Source organism: Labeo rohita, chromosome 19 (assembly GCF_022985175.1).
Source record: "Labeo rohita strain BAU-BD-2019 chromosome 19, IGBB_LRoh.1.0, whole genome shotgun sequence".
Lineage (NCBI taxonomy): Eukaryota > Metazoa > Chordata > Actinopteri > Cypriniformes > Cyprinidae > Labeo > Labeo rohita.
In genome coordinates, this window is record NC_066887.1 from 22,670,754 (window position 1) to 22,694,941 (window position 24,188).

The 24,188-nt window shown below is 36.9% G+C and overlaps 2 protein-coding genes across 12 annotated transcripts in view; both read left to right on the forward strand.

The window, feature by feature from the left end:
- The first annotated feature begins 80 nt into the window (after positions 1–80).
- On the forward strand, positions 81–9,216 carry tra2a (transformer 2 alpha homolog). Of its 3 annotated transcripts, XM_051136881.1 has the most exons (10): positions 81–232; positions 834–1,148; positions 1,500–1,633; positions 1,726–1,885; positions 4,172–4,225; positions 4,923–5,111; positions 7,666–7,781; positions 7,873–8,001; positions 8,079–8,149; positions 8,337–9,216. In XM_051136881.1, the coding sequence occupies exons 2-10, from the start codon at positions 1,137–1,139 to the stop codon at positions 8,345–8,347; spliced, it is 876 nt and encodes a 291-aa protein (XP_050992838.1). In that variant the 5' UTR covers positions 81–232; positions 834–1,136; the 3' UTR covers positions 8,348–9,216. The 3 variants fall into 3 exon arrangements, with proteins under 3 accessions (XP_050992838.1, XP_050992836.1, XP_050992837.1); XM_051136879.1 differs by lacking the exon at positions 834–1,148; XM_051136880.1 differs by lacking the exon at positions 834–1,148 and having other exon boundaries at positions 8,082–8,149.
- A 5,997-nt stretch (positions 9,217–15,213) lies between these two features.
- The window catches only part of igf2bp3 (insulin-like growth factor 2 mRNA binding protein 3), a 35,698-nt gene continuing 26,723 nt past the window's right edge, over positions 15,214–24,188 (forward strand). For 5 of the 9 annotated variants that reach the window (XM_051137120.1, XM_051137121.1, XM_051137122.1 and 2 more), the window contains exons 1-2: positions 15,214–15,858; positions 16,809–16,869. In XM_051137120.1, the coding sequence (XP_050993077.1) occupies positions 15,684–15,858; positions 16,809–16,869 (236 nt within the window). In that variant the 5' untranslated portion in view covers positions 15,214–15,683. Of the gene's footprint in view, positions 15,859–16,808; positions 16,870–17,476; positions 17,556–24,188 lie in introns of those variants that run through there. The other 4 variants (XM_051137125.1, XM_051137126.1, XM_051137128.1 and 1 more) reach the window with 2 other exon arrangements.

Genomic DNA, 24,188 nt, shown 5'->3' on the forward strand with positions numbered 1-24,188 from the left:
TATCTGTCTATCTATCTATCTATCTATCTAAACATCTAAACATAGAAGGGGATGTGACGTATCTGTTGAGTCGCCTCCCATAGTTCACCGCGCGCTTTAGCTGGTCAGCCATTTTCTGCAGTTACATTAAGAGCGGAAGTCTTCGTGGAAGAATATCTTCATTTTCGCGCTTTTGCCAATCATTAATACCTTAAAAATGAGTGATGCCGAGGAACCACAATTCGAGGGGAGGGTAAGCGTTATTTTTGTGCAAACTGTTGTGTTGTTTGCCTCAAATATTCTCTCTTTCTCTTTGCGGTAATGCTCGATTAGTGAACAGCTAACTGCCCTTGTCTTTTGTTTATTTACAATTTTACTGAGAGGATAGATCTGCTGATGTGCACTTATCGGTTAATAATTCGTCAAACACTTCATATTTAGTCACTTACTATAGTCCAGTACGGTGTTGTATATCAAATAAATGTAATTATGGGTTGAACATGGCGAGGATTTTCACCAGCATGTGTTTTTACATAAGAGTGTGTCTTTTTCATTGTATTTTTGCTACAGTAGTACAGCTTTTGGAGCAGCTGTCGATTAGGAAGTTACCTTACAAATGTTTCAGTGTGTTAAAACACGAGTTTGCATTCACACAATAGCAGCCTGAGTAACTTACTTTTGGTTTCTCTTTCAGACATTTCTGATCTTTCCTTACCCTCTCTCTCGTATACCATGTGATTATGTAACCAAACATCTGTATTTCAAAAGGAGTAGTGAAATTTGAATAGTTCACTTCATTTTTTCCCTAAATTTCCCTTGATCTTAATTGCTCTGAATGTTCTTTTTTCATTAAGGTTATTGGTCGTGAAGGATTTGAAGAGTTAAGGCCAAGAATGTGGAAGAATATTCAAGATAAAAGAAGGCTTTTACAGAGAAAATGTTTACAGAGCAGACGGTTAAGTGGGAAGGGGAGAAAAGAACGGAAGATCGGTCAGATAGAAGCACGCTCGCGTTATGTGTCTAAAGCAGAAAAAAGAAAAGAGGTTTCAGATTGGGGTGAAGAAATGAAAAGGAGAGGAAAAATGAAAACTGAACAAATGAAGACCGAAGAATAAAATGCCTGAGAGAAAGGAATAGCGTATACTGAAAACAGAAGAATGAATGAGTCCGTAGGTTAAGTAAATGCAGAATTTGTGTTCCAAGTGTCTTTCTAATCTCTTCTTGATGATCATTTGCATGTCTGTAGCTTTGCTATGGTGATTCGGCTAAAAAGAACAAGCATCACAAGGAACTGTGATGACTTTGTAGCCTTTGTAAATCTATCGATAATGTTATTAACTTTTTTTTTTTTTTTTTATTATTCCATGATATAATTTAAGTAATTCTAACACTTTCCTCCACAGCTGTAGTAAAGTGAATGTTTGGATTTCTGCAATTATGAATGTGGTGTGAGCGTGTAAGTTTGCTTGCTTTGTGAGCATTTGTCTTGTAAATGATCTAACGTATTGCTTTGACGTTAGGAATCCCGCTCGCCATCCAAATCGGAGCGGGGCAGCCCTGTCCAACCCAAGGCGGAGAGCAGGTCTGGCTCTCCCAGCCCTTCCCGAGCATCCAAACGTTCTGAATCCAGATCCCGATCCCGCTCCAAGTCCAGGTCGGTTCATACATCAGCTGAATATCGTGAAGCCATTTCTTTCATTTCTGTTTATTTGGTATTTTTCATTCTTTGTTTTTGGCCCTTTTCAGGTCTCGCTCTCGTCGCCATTCGAATCGCCACTACAGCCGCTCTCGGTCTCACTCCCACCGGAAGAAGTCCCGCTCTCGCTCCTACAGTCCTGAATACCGACGCAGGCGGAGCCAGAGCACATCGCCCATGTCTAATCGACGCAGACACACTGGTAGCCGGGTGAGTATCATAGGATGAGGTCAGAGTTCAGAGAGACCACAACTGTCACTGCAGTTGCTGTTAAAAATATAGTTCACTCAAAAATGAAATTGCCATTATTCACCATCATGTCATTGCAAACCCATATGAAATTTCTATATTTTTGTGAATACATTTTATTTTTAAAAAAATGTCAGCACAGCAGTGGTTCATAGTCAAATGGCGAACTTCCATAATGACTTAAAAGTATTTAAATCTATAAATTATCATTAATACATTAAAATACTTGCAGCAGAAATACTGGAAAGAAATTAGTCTTAATGATATTATGTTTGGAATAATATCATTTATATTGGCTAATAAGCAAAGGTGGAAAAAAACCTTTGTCCTCTTGCAGCAGAAATATCAGTTTTCCTATAGACCTTATGTAGCTCTGCCCCTTGTCAGCACTTCACTCATTGTCTTATCTTTCCTTTTTATATTTCCACAGTGCAAAGGGTAAGGTTGTATGAACCACTTGTGTTAAAATCTTCCCAATCTACTGACATTTGTTAGGACATCTGCCTCGAATATTACAATACATATGATAACTTTAGTTTTTTCTACAATAAGTAAATTCACGTCACCACATTTCGCAAAAATTGTTCATAGACAAAATTCTAAAGATGGCTGAGCACTTGTTTCTTTGATGCATAAGGTCTATATGGGGATATTGTGTTGGACAATAGGGATCTTTGAGTCAAAAATTTGAGAACCACTGGCATACAGGTTTGTAACATCATCATGGTGAGTGAATGATAACAGAAATATAATTTTCAGGTGAACTATCCCTTGAAATCACTTTAATTAACTGCAGTGTTATGTGGTCCTGTTTTTGCTGACTAAAAGATTTGACATTTCAGTAAAAAAAAAAAAAAAAAAAATAGATACCAAAATGTCACTGGGCTGGTACCTTTTTAAAATGTAGTACCTTTAAAGGTATAGCTCACCCGAAAATGAAAATTCTGTCATTACTCACTCTCATGTCTTTCCAAATCTTTGCTCATCTTCAGAACACAAATTAAGATGTTTTTGATGAAATCCAAGAGCTTTCTGACCTTGCATAGACAGCAATGCAACTACCACGTTCAAGGCCCAGAAAGGTAGTAGGACATTATTAAAATAGTCCATGTGACATCAGTGGTTCAACCGTAATTTTATGAAGCTACAATATTTTTTTTGTGCGCAAAGAAAACAAAAATAACTTTATTCAACATTTTCTCCGCCACACATTCACGACAGTAACACAACTGATGTATGTGTATTCCTCTACTTGAAAACAAGGCGCAGCGTGTCGGTCTTCTACTTCAGAATGCCAGCTCTTGTGTCAGCAGAGCCATGCATGCCTCGTGGTAGGGCTGGGCTGTTTATTTATTTATTTATTTATTTTAGATTTTTATCGATTAATTCGAATGTAATGTTTTGCCAACAATTTCATTTTTTAGAAATCGAGGAATCGTGATTTTTTTTTTTTTTTTTTGAATAGAAATATAGCGATCCAACCATATGTTGGTGCACGTGGTTAACCGCTCACGTGACACGCTAATATCGCTAGCCGCCATTCACACAGAATGCGCTTTTGTGTTGGCAAAGATGCACCATGGGCAGTGGAATAGAAAAAACATGCAAGACTATGTAAGTGAACTACTTTTAATGTGAGCGCCATGTTTTTATGTTTAACCCTAACAGTCAAATGCAAAAAAACTGGAACAAAACAAACCAAAAAAAATTATGGAAAAGCAGCGCAATAAAAAATAAATCAATTTTTTTTTTTACGTTTTTTTTAAGTATTTTCCTAGTATTATTTCTGAACATATAATATGTATAAGACAAGTTTGTAGAAGATGTAGTTGTAGTTCATGCATCTTTTCTGCAAAGATATTTAACAACTGATTTGTTTAACATTTACATCATGTTGACAACTTAATTTTCTTTAACTAGAGGTTTAATAACGAAAAAGTTACTTGAATCATGAAAAAATTTCATCAGAATATTTTAATTTGTGTTCTGAAGATGAACGAAGGTCTTACGGGTTTGGTCATTTTTGGATGAACTATCACTCTTACAAAGATGTACTTTTTAGCCTTTATACCTATAGGGTACAGCCGCAGTGACAGCTTTGTATCTTTTTTGTGATGTTTTAAATGCTAGTCTTAAAGGTGTTTTTCTGTTTTGTACAAAATGCATGCAAACCCCCATCACAGCCTCACGGGGACGAGCATGACTGTCTTTAATAACCCCTTTCATTCCTTCTTATTACATCAACAGAGCTCATACAGCCATGACTCCAAAAAAGACTCGCACAGTCATGGTGATGCCAGGGTATGTGGACCTTTCTTAACCTTTTAACAATAACCAAACAAGTCACAATGTTGCCTTTTAAAGGGGTTAAGAGGTCCATGTGGTGACTTTTGGTTTTTAAGAATCGCTTTGTCTTCCTGCAGTGACTGTGAAGCCCTTCAGACGGCTCATGCAATGACCATATTCATACTATGAAATGTTTTGTTGGACGGAAAGCTGTAATGTTTGTTTTTGCATAAAAATCTCTTAAACAGGGGTTATTAAATACTGTCACACAGTTACCCGGAGAGATTTCTGAGAATTAGGCAGTCATGTTGATTTGCTGCCCCACCAGAGAAAGCAATGAAGTATTTCCTGAAAAACGGTCCATCCATCTCTGTTGTAGGGGTGTAACAATAAACACGCAGGAACCTAGACTGGTTATTACATACAAAAGGAATGTTGAGCTGCTTTCCATCATGTCCAGTAATTATTTAATGTCATTGCATGTGAATATTTTCTGTGCTATAAAATTTGAAGTTTCACAATAGGAGATAAAGAAATAAATTACAACGTATATGCTTTTTATCCCTAAATAAGTTAATAATAATTTAATGTTTACATATCAGTATGATCCGTAATATTTGTGTAAAAAAATGTAACGGTTGTTTCCGTACAGTTGAGTTTTTGGTATTCTGAATCTTGTGTTCTAGTGCTGACATCTCTGTTCCTCTTACAGGCTAATCCAGACCCGAACACTTGTCTGGGTGTGTTTGGTCTCAGTCTGTACACAACAGAGCGAGACCTGAGAGAGGTCTTCTCACGTTACGGGCCTTTAGCCGGTGTCAATGTTGTGTACGACCAGCGAACGGGACGCTCTCGCGGTTTTGCCTTCGTTTACTTTGAGCACATCGATGATGCCAAAGAGGTACATCCCCAACTAGATGACCTGCCAACACAAGTTCATGGTCTAAGCCGTTTAGTGATTCACTTAAGGACAACTTCAGGTTACCTGTTGCAATGTAGTGAACTTAGATAATAGATAATCTGGAACTATTTATATTTACTTGGGTACATATAACACTCATGTTGAGTAGGGCCGCACAATTATGACAAAAATCATGAAATTGTAATTGCGATTATTAATTACAATTATCACAATTTACATTTAATGATGTTTTGAATTGCTTTATACTACTGTTTAATGCACTGCATGCCATCTTTTTACATATAGTTTCTTCTTTAAAGAAACTGTGTAATTGTGCCTTTGAACGATTACATAATTGTGGCATCAGGAATTGTAATCATGATTATAAATTTGATTAATTATGCAGCCCTAATATTAAGTAAAACTTGCTTGAATGCAGCAGTAATGTTCATTTTTTTTGAGTGAATGGTTTTTTGAAATGATTCATTTCAAAATGTTAGTTATGTTTACACATCAGTCTGAATGATCAATTAAAGGATTAGTTTACTTGTAGAATTAAAAATTTCTGATAATTTACTCTGATAAAGATTTTTGGATGAACATTTGAGGAAGACATTCCAGGATTTTTCTCCATATAATGGACTTCAATGTGAACCAACAGGTTAAAGGGCTGTTTAGGTAAAATTAGGGCTGTTACTAAAGATTTTTTTGGTAATCGAGTAATCTGTCGATTATTCTGATGATTGGTAATTGGAAATTAAAAAAATAAATAAAATTATAGTCATAAAAATAGACTTAAATGAACAATAGCCTTTAAAATGACTTAAAATGCATGTATAATAGCAATGAGGCAATAATAATTAGTTCAAATAAAGTGTCTAAAGCAAGTAAGCATGGTTTTATTGAACAAAACTGCTACAATACATAATGTATTGTAAACAATAGATTGAATTTATGTTACGCATAATAACTGACTGCAGAGGGCGCCAACGGCCTGACGATTGTTTTTACACTCTAATCAGTGTTTAATATTGACTAAACATCATTTAATTCAGATGTCTTTAATATTTGGCCATTTCTTTATGATAGAAAAACTACTAAAGAATTTAGACACTGTAATGTCTTAAATATGTGGATATTAAAATGTGTAAATTCGGAGTGAGGGTTTAAACTTTTATTTTGAAATCGTGATGAACAGTTAGCATTTTGAGAAAGATATATTCTCCCGTGTTTGCATAGGTTTATAAATGATTTACCTTACAAATCTGATGAAATAGCGCACTTTGCGTTCCCAGATGAACATTATAATAAATCCATACTCACAACAACATGCACAGATGGCGTTTGAGAAGCTCCACACATGTAAATGATAATAGTTTGTGTGGCAGCATTTACTGTGAGCCACTCTGAGATGCTCTTACATAACCTACACATATGTAAATATTTAAAGCACATATATTAAACCTCCATCACATATGTTTATTTAATTGAATTGTAGCGTTTGTGAAGTCTTAAGAGCATTATTCTCTGATTTTAAATGGGGTTAATATGTGGAATGAGTTACTTCCGGTATTTTGTCGATTACGCTACACAAGCAAAATGCAATCAAGGTTTTTCTTTTTTTTAATCGAATACTTGAATTAAGGAATCGTTGCGGGCCTAGTCCAAATTGCAGCTTCAATAAACTCTACACAATCCCAGCCGAGGAATAAGGGTCTTATTTAGCGAAACGATCTCCTCCAACTTTAAAATCATCCGACATCATTTTACCTTTTTTGTAAAGGGCGTTTCACTAATTTTGCACATTCACTTTGTAAACACTGGGTCGGTATTTCCACCTTTGTCACGTGTGACCTTTCTGACGTGACTACGCTATGTGTGTGTGGTCAAGCTAGTGCAAGACGAGCATTTGTGGTTAAAAAGTATATTGTTTCTCTCAGAAAATAACTGATCGTTTCGCTAGATAAGGCCCCTTATTCTTCAGCTGGGATTGTGTAGAGCCCTTTAAAGCTGCATTGAAACTGCAATTTGGACCTTCAACCTGTTGACTCCCATTAAAGTCCACTATATGGAGAAAAATTCTGTAATGTTTTCCTCAAAATTCTTTATTTCTTTTTGGCTAAAGAAAGACATGAACATCTCTGGAAATGAACTAATTCTTTAACAAATCGGTTTTAAGTTTTCAGTAAACAGGTCTGGTAACACTTTAAAATAAGTCTTTAAATATTTATTAATCTTTGCAGGTTATTTATATTTGTTTGCTCACAGTGCATTTCAAAATAAAACATGATATTTTGAAGAATTGTATGCATACAAATCACTGTGACATTTCTCAAAACGTCATCTTTTACGGTCCATAGAACACAAAGTCACACAGGTTTGGAATAACACAAGGACGAGTAAATAATGACAGAATTTCCATTTTAACTACCCCTAATCCTTTAAACACAAAGACATTTTCATTTGTTTCAAACCTTTATTGAGCACTCAAATGTTATTACATGCTCTGTGAGTGTACATCCTGTCTAAAAAGACCATTTATCCCTCACTATAGGCAATGGAGCGGGCTAATGGCATGGAGTTGGATGGAAGGCGCATTAGGGTGGATTATTCTATCACCAAACGTCCACACACACCCACACCAGGCATCTACATGGGTCGGCCCACACAGTAAGTATATCGCGTGCCAAAAAACCCGTTTTGACAAATAAGATGAACTCGTATGGGTGGTTTGTAATAACACTTCAAATGTGACTTTTAGTAACGGAGGTGGGAGCAGCAGCGGTGGCGGCGGCGGCGGTGGTGGCGGCGGCGGCCGTAGACGAGACTCGTATTACGATCGTGGCTATGATAGATACGACCGTTATGACGAGTATGACTACAGATACAGGTAACGTTGAATACATACTGCAGTGTGTCAAACAACTAGTGCTTATGTGAATTCTGAACCCTTCTTCTGTTTTCCAGCAGGAGGCGCTCTCCGTCACCTTATTACAGCCGGTACAGGTCCCGCTCAAGATCTCGCTCCTACAGCCCACGTGAGTGGATTTAAAAGCCTTGAGCAATCTGAATTTTCCACATATGCCCAAATGCATGCCTGCTTGATAAGCCACAGCTTCTAGAGTGCATTACTCATGAAATCCCATTATTCACCATTGAATCATGTACCATGTGATGGGCACTTTAATTGCAGACTCATTCTAATAAAACTTTTGTGTTTTGCAGGACGATACTAGGAAGATCCCTAAGACGTCTTTCTTTTTGCCTGTTTGCATCCAGCTATACATTTGTAAAGACATGAAGTACATGTAAACTCACTGTACTACAGAAAGATTTAATAAATGTCTTAATTTGTAGACTTATTAGTATGTAAGTTGAAGGTTTGTGGAGATGATAAATACTGTCATCATGGGGTTTTATGTGTGAGGGGGTTTTTTTTGTTTGTTTTTTTGGTAGTGTGCTCGTATGGTGTGATATGAGTTTTCCTATATACTGGGTATCTTTTAGTAAGTATGTGTGCCGTACTAAGAGCGAGTGAGTGTGTGAGTTGCTGTACATATGAGACAGAGAATCATGTACTTGAGAAAGCAGGCTGAGATTGCCTCTGTTTATCTGTGACAGAAAAATACTTTTAATTTCAGGATTAATTTGTGTTGCTTTGTTTCTTTTTCAAGAAATAAAGACCTTAAAATAAATGTGCTTCTTTTTATTGTGACAAGACGTGCTTTGATGTGCTACTTAGTCTTATTAATGTTCTTCAAAGCTGGGAATACAAGCTTTTTTTGTAGTAACGTATTCTACAGAAACCACCAACTTGGCTTTACATTTGAATGTTGAATTTTAAAAAACATACAAAAATGTGTGAAAAAACATCTAATTTATCGCTAAGAAATTTCTAGCAGTTCCTAGCAAGTAATTAATGTTTAATATCTATGACAAAATGTGTCATGTCACAACTGTTACAAAAAATTATTAATACATTCCAGTATCTGAAATGCAAAAATCAGGTCATAATTATTAATAATAATGATAACAGGTGAGAAGAAGAACATTGATAATTTGCACTATTATCAGATTGTTAAAATAAAAGCAATATGTGAACAAACATGTTTTTAAAAGTGTCTTTATTAGCACATTCTGAAAATATTAAATACAGATCATACAGAAATCATTTGTACAATACAATGCTTGACAGTGACAATTTCAGCAAAACAAACTTAATTTTTTGTAAAATTAACTTTCAACATCAATAATAATAAAGTTCCCTTTAAAACTGAACATTCCACTAAAAATCCAGCTGTTTTTTTTCCAACCGTATACACAAGTTGCTTAAACGTGTGCCGAATGCATGCTGATGTCACTCTTTTTAGTACGGTTAACATGAGGTCAACTAGAAATATGATATGTATTACATTTCAGTGGCAACTTTCATTAAAACAAACGTTATTACATTATACAATACCTAACAGACCAATAAATTCACACATTCAATTTGTTAAGAATGTCATGACACATTAATTCACATATACTCATGTTTGAGTGAACAACTAATGAATCTTGAGATTCAAACATTGCCGCTTCAGCAGTTAAAACTAAGACGGTTCACGGGATCTTGCAAGACGGTTTCTGTAAGCGTGTTTGAAATCATCCATACTAAGCTACTAGAAAAGCACACAAGGCACTCCATTAGAGGAGTATGGAGCACTTGGCTACGTTACACTGTCGGCCATATTGTTTTCACCTATCCAGGCATTTCAGATCAGTGGAGTGGAAGAGTAAGGAAGTTCTGAGACAAGACCATTGTTTAGATTTCGCTCCCTGATGTGGCAAGGAAGTGAGGCTTACACTCCTAAAATGTTACTTTTGAATATGCATATAAAAAATGTGCAAACCAGTCTACAGAGACTATAAAACAGACTTTGGTGGACCTAAAGTTCCAAGTCGCTAAATGCCTCTTTTATAAGTCACTGAACTCAAATAATTTTGTTACCTTTCGTACAAAGATATAAGAGGTCAGCTTTTATGCACAATCAACAAAATGCATAAGCTGTCAGCGTATTGTCATAGAGCCTTTTTAGTAAACATTTTTAATATGATCATGTAAGCTTTGTGTTGTGGTGCATTGAGTTAATAACTGTTAAATTTGATTAAATGTACACATGGCAACGTGTAGCTCATTTGAAAAGAAAAAAATTTCACTTAAATTAAATGTCATTTTTACATTGTGTATTTCTTTTCAGTTGTTTGCTTTTTTAAATTGTTTAAAAACAATGACTTGAATGTGAAGTATAAAAAAAAATCTATATATTTGCATGAGAAACCCCAAAAAATTAATATCACCAAAAAATGACATCCTCCCATATAAGTCAACTTGCACGCAAAATAATCCAAATATTGTGTGCAACATTTTTCTTGTTCTACTATTTTTCCCTACATTTTCAGACTATCTCAGCAATTAAAAAAACTGTTGGGTAGAGTAAATAACAGTCTTTACTCTGTAGAATCTCCTTGAATTTTCTTCAATGCACATTATCAACCTGGCCACCTACAAACACGTATCCAGTCAGTGGACACATGGAAAAAATGAACTAAATGCATCTGCGTCAAGAAAAAAAAAAAAAAAAAAACAGTCCGTACTAACCATTTCAAATGCACATGAGAAATTTAAAGCATGCTGTTTGACCTCCCATGACTTCATTGGCAACCACACCCATTAAAACAGAAAAAACACAGTATTCATTTCCGAATGAAGCAGACATGCTATAAATTCTGGATTTAAATTAAAACCACTCAAAATATCACATCTTGCATTTAGTACAATTTATTTTCATTCTAGTGCTTTATAAAAATAACTTCCAGGAATGGAGGGTATTCTTAACCCTTAACGCCTTTGTAGGTTATTAAACACTTTATATTTATTTAAGTGTGTGACAACTAGGGTCTATCTAGCTTTTTCTGCTTGAGACAATGAGTAAAGGATTAGACTTATTTTACAGGTCTGTTAAGATCTTCAGACGTTACACACTGCACTCTAACCAAGCATTTATTAAACATTTAAATAAAAGCTACAATCCTCTGTTCGTTAGCCTACAAGGAGGCCCTGATAAAGTTTGCAGTGCTTTGATTTTTGAGGCCCCACAGCCAAAGGTCAGGCCCACCTCGTCACAGAGGTTGCGTTAACTTGTTTTCGTTCTCAAAATGATTTTGAGACAAACAATAGTAAATCTCAATTTTGTTTTCAACAAGATAAATAAAAATACATTTAGGAATTTGTAACAAATACTCAGACTATACAAGGATAGATTTATATAGGCCATGGCCTACAAAAAAAATTATGTAGGCCAAGGTTTATTTATTGTTGTTTTATTTATTTGCTTTCTTGGATCACCATCATCACTGTTTCATAATTCTTTAATAAAAAAAACAATATCTCAGAATAAAATATTAAGGGAAATCTGTAAAACTTTTAACTTTCCAAAGTGTAAAGCACAATAATAATAACACAAATGTTCAATCACACAACTTTAAATTTACATTTGAGCTTTCAAAGTCAAAAACATTCTGTTAGCTTTCTTAAAAATAGCGGGAAAGCATAAAGTGAATAAATAACTGAATGAACGTACGTAACCTAAACAACTAATGGCTAAACACTCAACACATTCCTAAGAATGTTATTAGTAACCTAAAGAAGTTTGTTGTATGTAATTGTAACGTAAATATATGAAATATATGAGTACTTTGACATAAACACAGGAGGAATGTAGAAAAAAAACAATTGGAATATGTGAATCAGTACCGCCATTTTCTGTATAAATACACGGTGGTTAATACAGCCAAGAACATAAACATCGACTAAACTGTCAAAAATATTATATCCTTAAAACATAATCAACAGGAAAGAAGTAGTAGTCGGTTTTCAACAAATTAATGGTTCAAAAACGACGTTTACACGAAACAAAGCTGGTTGCTATACACAAAACTTCTCTGAAAGTTGCTGAAAGCAATTTTTCGCATAAACATGGCGATAACTGTACAGAATGTTCCATACATTCGCTCAGTAGGGAGCATCTGAAAACACGCAAAAGTACTTGAAATCTGAAGCGGTACGTAAAAATACTTTTCAACTTACATAGTGCTTAATTCCAGTGTTCTTCAACGAAAGCGAAGGCGGCAGGTTTTGCTTTTGTTAGCCTTTTGTCTGTATACAACATATAGGTTACGTTTAAAACGTATTTTTCTTATCGTTTGCGTTCGTATTTCGACTTGAACGGCAAATTATCCCGGTTCTTTTAAGAAAAGTCCGTAGATGTTTTTCGTCAAACCGACATATACCACCCTCAATCCGCATACTAGCTTACATAAACATTGTTTTCCTATAGAAAACGTCTCCCCTGACGGGTGGAGCAACGGGTCGCATTCCTTTCCAATAACATGCATTTAAAGCAACCTCACAAAAACATGCTGTACGAATGTAGATTTAGTGATTCTATAAAGTACGTATTCATTATCACAGTCTATATAAAAGTTTACTATAGGAAATAGACTGCAAAAGGGGGGGCAATGGTATGAAAATGAGCTTCCGATCTGACCAACGAATGAGGGGAGGAGAATCCCCACATGTGTGCTAGACAAAAGGACAGGGTATCTAAAGGCATTGCATAAAATGAGACTCTCCGCCACATCTGTAAAGAAACAACCAGGTTTTCAGAATCAGAAACTGCTCAATATATAACAGATTCATGCGAGCTGCCTAGAAATACCTCATGAAAACGAAGTCCTCCTCCATATTTTCTTTTTTTTTTCATGTCTTTTACCTTTTAAACTCAAATGTATGGTGCATAATATGTTCCGGTTTCTAATTTTGAAACTGGATGAAGTAATTCTACCCCATAGTAGACTTTTTCGCGCCCGGATTTGTACCGAAGAGCTGTGGATGAAAACCAATGAATGAACAGTCGATGCAGCAGTCAGCGAGAGTAGTAAAGCAGAAAGGAGCTGCGCTCTCATTGGTCGCCTGTTCGACCAATAGGAGCGCATCATGTGCGTGCCATTCTACAGTAGTATTTCAGTTGTGCGAGCTATACTACTGGCATCCAGGCCCATGCTGTCTGACTTTATACACTGTAACATATTGAGGAATCAAATGTTGTTACTTTTTTACACTTGTTGCTGCCGTTTAAAGTTGATATTTATGAAGCTAGTTCTATTCAGCTGTAAAAACAACTTAACTGGGATTTCAGAGCTCCCTGTACAGAAGATTATAAATGAACAACGTGGCAGTTTTACTGCTGGTATAGAACAAAACGTGATGCATCTCTTACCTTAATTCAGTGTGTATCTGTATGTGTTCAAAAAGTTAAATAAATGTTGGTAAGACAGAATCTGGGATAAAAGTAAGTCGTCGAGGAAAAAAAGAAAAGAAAGAGAGAAACCGCCATTGCTTATGCTATAAAAATTATTGTTTTGGAAAGATGGCCAGAGCTGAAAATTAAATAAAGATGAACATGTATGATAGGAGGAGAGGTTTAATTAGTAGTGTTAAACAAGGACGAAATTAATTCAAAACCATTACTCGGCTATATAACGTGAGTACTCTTAGGTGCAGGACGTTCAAAGTTTATTTTTAGTCGTAATTATATCTTGAACGATATGCATGCTTGTGGTTGTTATAGAAAATTAAAAAAAATAATAATTATAGATTGTCTATAATTCAAAATGAATTAAACGCGTGTAGGCTTCATGAGGCGCTTGGTAAATCAAGGACGAAAATATTTTAGGAATATTTCCTATTTAATTTAAACACCAGGTAACATGGCAAATAAATTACGTACATTCCCTCGAATTAAATTGCTAGGACACGCCAACACGTAAACGTAAACAGACAAAAAAATCTATACTAAATACCCGTAACTATCGGTTTGTGGAAGGGCATTTATTGCTCATTTTTGTTTGGAAAAACCCTGCATTAGTGTCGCATATCCCGCCGATACCTCCAAGGGCGTAAAATCTGAATTCGCCCTAAATATCAGAAATCTTTCGAACGTGTCAAATCGTAGACGTGCGATGTAACTGTGTAACATCCTGAATATTTATAACAACTGTTTTTGCGTAAGGAAAATTCTTTTAAAAGAAATCCAGCACGACCTATGTGTGTACGTGTGTGTGTGAGACAGAAAAAGAGGGGGAGAGAGAAAGAGGCGCATAAGGGCGTGGGCCCAGTGTAAATGTCTCCGCTTTACGTGGAAGGTCGAGCGATTTGCAGGCCGCACAATCCAGATATTATGCAACCCCAGTCTTTTTCTGCGGAACAGTGAAAGAAATGTGGCGAATTTTCGGGGAAGAAGTAGTCTAAAGTATATTGCATGAACCAACACAGAGGCCTATGATCTCCTCCCCACTGTGCCAGAAGGAGGCCCGCCTTAACCACTCGCCATTACGACTTTTCTATGTTCCGCATGGCCCTCCCCTTTCTTTAGGCACCGGAAGTGTATAATTCGCTTTGTTCAATCTGGTTAGGTCACGTTACACTAGGCCACAGTTGTCAAATACCGTAGGTATGTGTAGTTATGAAGAAGCTGCGTTGGAGTAACACAAATCTATCACACATGTAGCTGTGTAAATAATTATAGCCTACGTAGTAGGATTTTTCCTCACGAAATGGGAGAGAAGCGATATGTCGCTTGATTGGACGTGCTTTCAATTGTTTGGAGGTTTACCATACCTCTATGGCATGCATGTCATGTAATGTATAGGAAAGAGAGTAAAAATGATGTAGATGCCGTATGAATGGCAGACCCTCCCCCTCGTCCCCTATATGGCAGCCCACCATAAAGCCCCAGCGCTGCTTTCAAGCGCTGTGAGCGAGCGTGCGTGCAACGCCTCTTTACAACTCCAGCAACAACCAATAAGAGCGCAGAACGGCATTAGTAGAGAAAAGTCCACGGAACGGAATATCATTGAACGGTACGAGTACAGCTAGCTTTTTGCACGGGATCCCTGCAAATGCACGTAGAGAGGTTTTACCCTATCCCTCTCTCTCTTTCTCTCTCTCACCATCGCTCTCTCTCTCTATCTGTCCCCACCCCAGCCATCCCTGTGCCATTTCCCCCAATCCGACACTTAATTGAGCAACCGGGACACCTCACGTGCAGGACTGATTTGTAGTTTGAACACGTGGCTCATTGAAAACGGCAGAAGAACTTAAGGGTTTTTTTTGTTTCCCGTTCTCTCGATGTTATTAAGAGGCGGTGCCTACACAAACGTGTGTGACAATTTAGTCGCATCGCCAAAGAATAAAGAAACTTTCTCTCTTTTCTTCCCGGCCCTTGCCTCGCAGAGGTGACGGAATAAATAATTTATCTCGCTTAAATCAAGAGGAAACGCGAGTGCGCGCAAGCACGGCGGCGATCTCGTCCATCAAATATCTCAGTAGCTTGGAGTGATTGGGAGAACACTCCCAGACCCTCCGCTGAGCGACAGTGCGGTTCTCTCTCTCCAAACACTGCCCATCCGAGCGACGCGATAAAGGGCTGCCCCTCTGCAACACGGTCGCTCTTTTCCGTATACAACAAAATGAATAAGCTCTACATCGGGAACGTGAGCGAGCAGGCGAGCGCGCTGGACTTGGAAAGTATCTTTGAGCAGTGGAAGATACCTTTCAGTGCACCCTTTCTCGTAAAAAGTGGCTACGCGTTTGTGGATTGCCCCGACGAAAAGGTAGCGATGAGGGCCATTGACACTCTTTCAGGTGAGACTTTTGTGCGTATGTGATTTTTGTCCACCCTCCAAATGAATTGCAATGCACACGCAACGGTCGCGTTTAACAATTAAACCCCTATACAAAGCAGGGATGTGTTCGTACACTGAGCAAGTGTAGACTATTCACTTTCAGTTTTTTTTTTAAACCACGGGCTTCAGTCTCGCTTTAGTATCAAAATAACTGAACGGCAACTGTCCATCAAAGTTGCAGCGTTGCTTGCCTATACAGAGCGAAATGTGAAATAATGTGTTTAACAACTCCGATATCCAAGCGGCGAGTGCTTGCACATACTATTTATTTGAATTAAAACGCTCTTGGTGTTTCGCGTGGCTCTCGGAGCCCGTGGAGCACTTTCTGAAAGTGACCTAAAGTGTTACACGGCATTGGTGGTTTTGCGAACTTTGCCATTGTAAAAATGTATCACTTTTATCGCTGTAATTACGAGCTCCAGAACACCAGGTGGTTGGGTTGCATTGGTGGCTTGTAGGCCTTTCGACTACTCCCTTGTCTCTACAATATGGGCTGATTACGTTTGGAATGAGTGTAAATTGTGTCAAGCCTGCAATATTTGCCATTAAGAGACCGTGGAAGTCAGTGGACGTTTTCGTGATTTTCTGTAACAAGTCAGTGGCTCGCTGCTCGTAGCTGAGGCCTTCGCGCAAGCGTGGGGGCAAATTTGTCTTCCATGTTTAACCTCTGGGAATTTTTGTGTGCTTGATTTTTATTCACATACATATTTTTAAAATTCAAACTGACTGTGCTTTAGGATGTCGTAGACTTTCTTGAAATCGTACACGTCAGTGCAGTTTGTGTACACGTAACGTAAATAGCATTTTTCATTTTTTCCCACTTTCGTACATTGTGAGCCTCTGACACACAATAGACGTTTTGTTTGAAATAAAAATGTGATTTATTAAAATACAATTAATATTTTTCAGGGAAAGTAGAACTCCACGGAAAAGTCTTAGAAGTGGAGCACTCTGTCCCTAAACGACAAAGGTAAGCCTCATTTGCGCAATTTCATCTAAAAATGGCTGAGTCCACGTTTTTGTTTTGACTTCATATCTCTAAATATTTTTTCCTCACAAGTCCTGGTTTGAAATCGGGCTTTTTCTTGTTTTTAATCTTTCAAATGACACATTTGATTTGTTTTACGTACATATGATTACGTACCAAATTCAAGAATAGGGTGGTGACCGTGTGTTTGTGTGCCTGCTCTAAATGTAAATCTACAGGCGTGTTTAGTAGCTAAAAAGGTGTGGAAGCTACTGATTGAACCTCCATGTCAGCGTGCGGAATGTGGATTTTTGTATTACATCTGAGGCCCTTGATATGCTGAGCTCACATATTACTGGGCCTTTAGGCCTTGACAAAACGTAGCAAGAAACGCAGCAGAGGTGCACAAACGTTGCAAATGGGGCCTCACGTTGCACATGGATGTACATTTGTGGAGCCATGCTTGCTGTGGCGTCCATTTAAGAAGAAACTACTATTCAGTCATACCGCTCAGTGCTTCCGCCCCCTCTTTCCCCTCCTCGCGCTGCTCAGGCACGAGATGGACTCCTCAGCGCGCGCGGACTGCAAGGGTCGAGGTCTTGTCACGAAAACTGGTTTGCGGGTTCACAGGAACTATAACGACTAGACGTGGTTTGAGCCACAAAGCACTGTTTACCAACCGTGTACGAGTGGGTTGCAGTTTTATTGTAATAATTAAGTTGACGTAACGACTTCAGATATAATGAATATTCGCCTTATTTTCAATTTACGACAGCCTTATGTACATATAAGCGGGTTATTAATTCCTTGGCGTCCTGTATTTTTAATTTATTAATAACGAGCTTGTAATTTTTTTTTTTCAGTGAATTCTCAGTCAAAAATAACACCGTTTCCACGTAAATTGTACGCGGTTTAAGCTAATAGTTGTTTTGTTTAGCTAAAGACCATACGTTTAAACATTTAGTACGTTTAATTTAAATTAATGCCTAGCAATGTTTGATTTAATTATTGTGATTTACAGTAGGCCTGTATTTTATTATTATTATTTTGGAATTTCGTAATGGCTAAACACATGTTGTGTTTAGTTCAATTATAATGCGATTCTTGCGGGCCAGCTGATGTTTTAAGCTGACATGTGAACCGTTTATTTGCTATTTCATTTTATACACTAACAGTGTATCACAAACAATAGCTTAATATGTTGGGTTCAGTGTGTAAATGATAAAAACAGTATAATTTAAGTGTTAAGTGTATAACGTTTATTTTGTGTGCTGCACATGTGCAGTAAATGTTGATAGGAACAGGTCAGAGGTTGTGTATGTAAGTTGGTTTGAACTGCGAGCCAATAAGAGCTAAGTATAGTGAAATGCATGATGGGAGTGATCTTGCATTCTATCATATGAGTCTGGGCTTAGGCCCTGCCCACCACACACACACACAAAACACAAAAGTTGGGTAAAGTTTGGCCCCTTGAGTGAGAGAGTGTATGTGTGTGTGTGTGTGTGTGTGTGAATGTACCAAGGGGTGGTGTGCATGTTATGGAGCTGTTTTCTGGAAGCTTTAGTTTGGTCAGGGTGTGTACTAGGCTGTATGGACACAGGACTTGCTAATATTGTGTATAAATATTCACTTTAACATTTACAATAACCTGTATTAATATATTTGTTTTGGTTTTAATGAAGAATTAGCATAGTTGAGATGTCTCAAACATTAAAAACATGATGATTGTGACACCGTTCTTCAACCGGGCTTGTGTGTACACTAAGCAGACAGCATGGACAGCCCATTGGCCTTTAGCAGTTTCGTTTCATACGCCATTTTTCTTTCTTATTGCTAGCTTCCTCGATTACTAGCGTAGCCGTTTTTGCTCCGAGCTTGCGCTGTATGTGTGTGTGCATGCACACGTGTGGCTTAAAGGGGGGGCCCCAAATGCTAGAAGAGAGTGTGGGAAAAGGGTCTTCAGCTAGAACAGATACTCTGTGTGTGGAAAAAGTTTGAACCTTTGCGTGGACCGTGAGTCTGAGTGTTTTGAAAATTTTATTTAATATTGCAGTGCTGCTAGCTTCGCTGTATCATAAATATTAATGCTAATTTTGTAAAAAAAAAAAAAAAAAAAAAATGTATGATGTGTCACTCATAACAATTTCTATGATTGCAGTCTGCAAGAAAATAATATAGCAAAATATTTTGCACATTTTAAATTTGATTTAAGTTGCTTAAAATTGAAAAATATTTTCTAATTTAGTGTGGAGTATCATGTTCAACCTAAATCGGTGTCTAATTATACTTCTTAATTTATTTTTATTAATGTATGCCTTAATCCTGCTCTATTTTTTAGAGAGATTTAAAGTTTAAAAAGTTATAGCTGTTTTTTTATTAGTAATATTACTTGTCATAATGCATTTGATGCAATCTTTTTGTTTTTTTTGTTTGTTTTTTTTACTTGTAGATGTAGATGTAATTTTGAATTTTAACTTGTGCATTAATATCAGCTGAAAATGCTGAAATGATCTTCCACTCTAAAACTAAATATTGAAGTGTTCTGGTTCAGACCGAGTTGTGAGTTCTCGTGATGGAGTCACTGGCTTGTGAATTATAACGTTCGCCCATGTTTCCTGGTTCCTCCAGGAGTGTTTGTGGTGGGAAGTCTCACCCAACCCCCCCATTGTACAATGTATGTTCATACACGCGTGCACACAGAGACCGTTATGTTGCATGTCCGTTGGATTTTGAAGTAAATGAAGATGCCCTCCACTTCCGTTACGTCACAACCGAACCCCCACCCCTTTTCCCTTTCTTGTCTGTAGGCTAACCTGTTACCATGGTAACCAGACCCCACCCCCTGGGGCAGAGAGAGTTTCTGTTACCCTGAAATGGGGCACTAACACCCCACCCCCGTCCTAACCCCACACACACACACACACACTCCCCTCTTGCTCCTATAGCTTAATCTGCTGTAGGAGAACATTCCATATTGCATTCCCACCGGAATGCAGACCAGGACTGGAAAAGCACACCAATCCCACCAAATTCCTCAAAAGAGAAGGGAAGTTTTTAATTCGTACATAAAACCTGGAATGACATACGGCTGTACTTTTAGCTAAAGTTGAAGAGAAAATTTTTTATTTTTTTTAAAGGTTTACCAAATGCCATTAGGTTTGTTTTTTTTTTTTTTTTTTTTTAAATAGTAGGTGTGGGTGTGTGTGTGTGTGTGTGTGTGTTTATTTTTTTCTTTAAAAAGTCACTCGCCCCGTTGCATACACCTATATGTTTGGCCTTGGCTTTTTGTTGTTTTTTTTTTGTTTTTTTTCCCCCCTTCCTTTTCGCTGGTCTCGCACATGTCTCTCTGATCATTCAGCTAAGTGCTAGTGTTTTCTTTATTAACTCTGTGCCTTTTTAGTAGATTTGATACGCTTGTGTGTAAGCAAAGTTGTTTTTTTTTTTTTTTTTTTTTAAATGGTGAATGTGTGTATTGCCGTTTTCAGTTATGTAATTCTGTCAGAGCTTTTTGCCACAGTGGATTTTTAGTGAAGCATGGACAGCTTCTCTTATTCTGTAGTGTTGCTTATAACCCATAATTTGAAGCTCAGTATTATTTGTTTATTATGAAATAAACTGTTTTCCACTGTTTTCTCTCAGGGAGCTATTCCCTGTTAAAAATTAGCATACGCGCTAAACTACCTGTGGTATTTTTGCTTCAGTGGTTATAGTTTACAGAATCAAATTTGGATTACGTTGCCTTGGATTTTTGACACTGTAAATGCGCTGGGGAAAACATGTCCAGGAATCACACGGAGATGTTGAACGCAAGTTGTGATGCATTTTGATAATTCCTGAGATGACTCCAAGTGATTGTTCTCCTCTTGACATCTACACTCTTCGTGAGTGCAAATGTCCCTTAAAGCATGTGCAACTTCAGCTTCGTCTTCAGGCCTTACTCTATATAGCGTTACATAGCTAGGATAGACAGTGTAGTTTAATTATATACATGTATATTTTTTTTTTTAAACATGCTTTTGATTTTGGGAATTAATATATTAGCCAGTATTTGAATGAAGTTGTTTTTAATTTCTAGGCAAATCTGCAGTTTATTTTAATTGGGCCAATTTGTTGCGGTAGTTAATGGTGGTGGTGTGAACCAGGATTTTTTTTTTTTTTTTTTTTTTGATAGTCTTCAGATATTGCATAAACATGCATGTTCCATTTTGCAAAAACAATGTGGTATGACTGCTGTTTGCTTCTGAAATTAGTTGCTACAAAGTCCTGAGTTGGAGGGCAAGTTGTTTATTTAGATAGCGATGTAGTGTTGCTTTGCTATTTAAAACTGTTGCTGCACGTTCTGCATAAACTTAAGAGAAAATCAAGAAAATAAAGCTAAAATTGTCCAAGTGAAAGTCAATACGTTCAGCTTAAATGTTGTGGTATCTTTGCTGTTGACAGTTATGTTAAAGCAAGATCATCCATCTGTTTTCTCACTTTCATAATTAAAACAACTTGCACACTGAAAAATTTCATTTTTTTTTTTTTTTTTTTTTTTTTTTTTTTTTTGTGCTTTTAGAGAGGTAAAAGCTGATTTTACGATAGCTTGTAACTGTACGATAAATTATACAGGTCTGCCAGTGATGTTATAAAGCACTCAGGACTGTTGATGCACTCTGATTGCTTGAAGCATGTATGCGTGTCAACGTCGATTGCTCTATTATAGTAGATCAGTTTCTTTAACGCCAGCGTGCTGCAAGTCCCCTATTAATGCGCACTATTTAGGCCTCAATCTATGTGCATGTGTGATCGATGTAAAAGTGTGTGCGTGTGAGGGTTAGTGTGTCTACCTGTTCAGGTAGAGGCATGTTTGTTCTCATGTCCTCTGTACATTCTGTTCTTGTTAATGTTAGTGTGTAAATGCGCAAATATACAGAGCATGAACTTTGGAGTCATGTAAAGTCAGTCGGGCAGTTATAGATCTTTCACAATCGCTGCACCAAAACATGCACATTAATCAAACCTGTGTTAAAATGAATGTACTGGTCTATAAAAGCGATATCACCATTAAAATTAATTTTACAGTGCAGATTGGTGTATTTACAGGCTCTGTATAAATCTGAATGAAGCTCATAATGCAGTGTGTTGTCACTTCTAATTTAATCCCTTTTCTAACCCTTAGTTCTTGACTTTAAGAAATATTCTGTATAGGTAACATCAATGTTTCTGTGGCTGATTCGTGCTTTTTCAAGTAAATGAATCATTTGTGCGGTTTACATTGGGATTGTAGCCAAGTTGGCTTGTTAGTTGTACTCATAGTGATGTAAACATGAAATGCTGTGTCTGGGTTCCTGACAGTTACAGGTGATGCCGTTGTATCTTCCTCAAAGTGAACTTACACAACCGTTGCGTTCATTGACAAATTTGTGGTTATTTCATTAATTTAGTTTTGTCTCTGAGCAGTTAGTTTTAGAAGTCAGTGTAGAATTATGAATATCTAATAATAAAAATGTTATCTGTGGTGTGATAATGTCTGAACTGAGCTTTTCCATCATATAAAAATCCCTTTAAGTTGACCCTAAGTTTATCACATTATCTTCATGTCAGCATTTGTGAAATCAAGGAACATGGCAATATGCCAAACACCTCAGACGTAATGACATCTTGTATAGTCAGGTTTTATCTGTCTGCTGGATATGCAAAATCAATCTAACATCTACAACTGAAGGTTAATTAACGCACATCTGAAGTTGTTCATGTACATGCTTGCTTAAAATCGCTAGTTTTGACACCGTCTTTGGGATGTTTGAATCAAGATGCCAGTCAACAAGGTGTTTGACAGCTGACACATAACGGGTAACAACCCAGTTTGTTGGTTTTACTTTGTTTGGGAATTTTCAGTTTTTTTGTGAAAAGCTGAGGCCTGTAAATGATGCTTGATAAGACTTTGAGATTCCAAGGTGAAGTGGATTGTATTGAATGAATCTTAAAGGAAAAATGTTGTCAAAAAGACTTTGAAATGGCCTCAGCCTTTTCTGCTTAGTTGAATGGGTTAATTTTCCCTTTCAGTGACACTGATTTGCTTGGAAACTGACTGATATGTACACTATTAGTAAGTTGTTGGACTTTCACCCTTTATTGTATTGTACCTGGTTACCTCTTTCACATAGTTCCATATGCAGCCTTTCTATATCAGTTTTTTTTTTTTTTTGGTATAAACCCTAATATCAGTCGGGCTCATGGGTGGTATTAGTTGTCTGCTTTTGGTTAGGTACCTAGTCTCCAAATATAGCAAATCCCAAGTTGTGTTTGCTCCAGCTGTTAAACTTCAGTACGTTTTGGTGGCTTAGCAGGTCACAGAATCACTAGTTTGCTTCCCTCGCGTCTGGTGAATTGCTGATTGTTTGCTAATATTGCCTGTAACTTGTTCTCTAATCTGCAAATTTTTGCAAATTTCTTTTAAACATATGAATAAGTAATATAATTGCAGAACAATGGTTTTTGCAAGTGTATATGTTGAAAGAGCCTTGTCTGTAAGGGGATGTTATGCCGTTTTCTATTTTAGAGAGGCTGTTTGATTAGACACCATCTAGCTTTAATTTTCAATTTACGTAAAAAAAAAAAACACCTGAGGAAAGTGGAAGGTCTTTGGGTGACGAGTCACAAAATATCCAAGAAATGGAATTGAAATTGGGCTTTTTTTTATGTAAATCAATGGTGTATTTGTCAGAATGCAAGTTTCAATAATTTTTCTTTCTTTCTTTTTTTTTTTTTTTAATTTATTTATTTATTTTTTTTTGAGCTGGTACACAAAAAAAAAGCTGGGTTAAAAACAACCCAACGTGGGTTATTTGGCAACCCAGCGCTGGGTAAATATTAGACGAAACACATGCTGGGTTATTTTGACCCAGCTGGTTGTTTTAAATGTTTTTACCAAGCATGCTGGGTTGTTTTATTTAAATCAACTATTGTTTGAAAAAATATTATATTGCTGGCTTAAAATGTGCTGGAAATTAAAAATCACACACAGAATTATAGAGGCTACAGCAATAATCAAAAGACGAACATTTATTAAGGAAGAACACCCATGGACAAAAATATAGGGCAAATTAAATTTATTTGGGCGAATACAGCATAGTTTACAATATTACATACTGTTAAAGTGGTTTAACAATCATTTTAGAAATAAAAAAAAAAATTTAACATTTAAAAGTAGCATTTTAATTTAAGTGTATTCAACCATTCTCTGTAATCATTGAAATGGTGTCGGTGTGTTGCTGAAATGTGAGCCGGTGATTGGCTGCTGTTTGCCGGGGGAACTACGAACCTTCCGTTTCATGCGT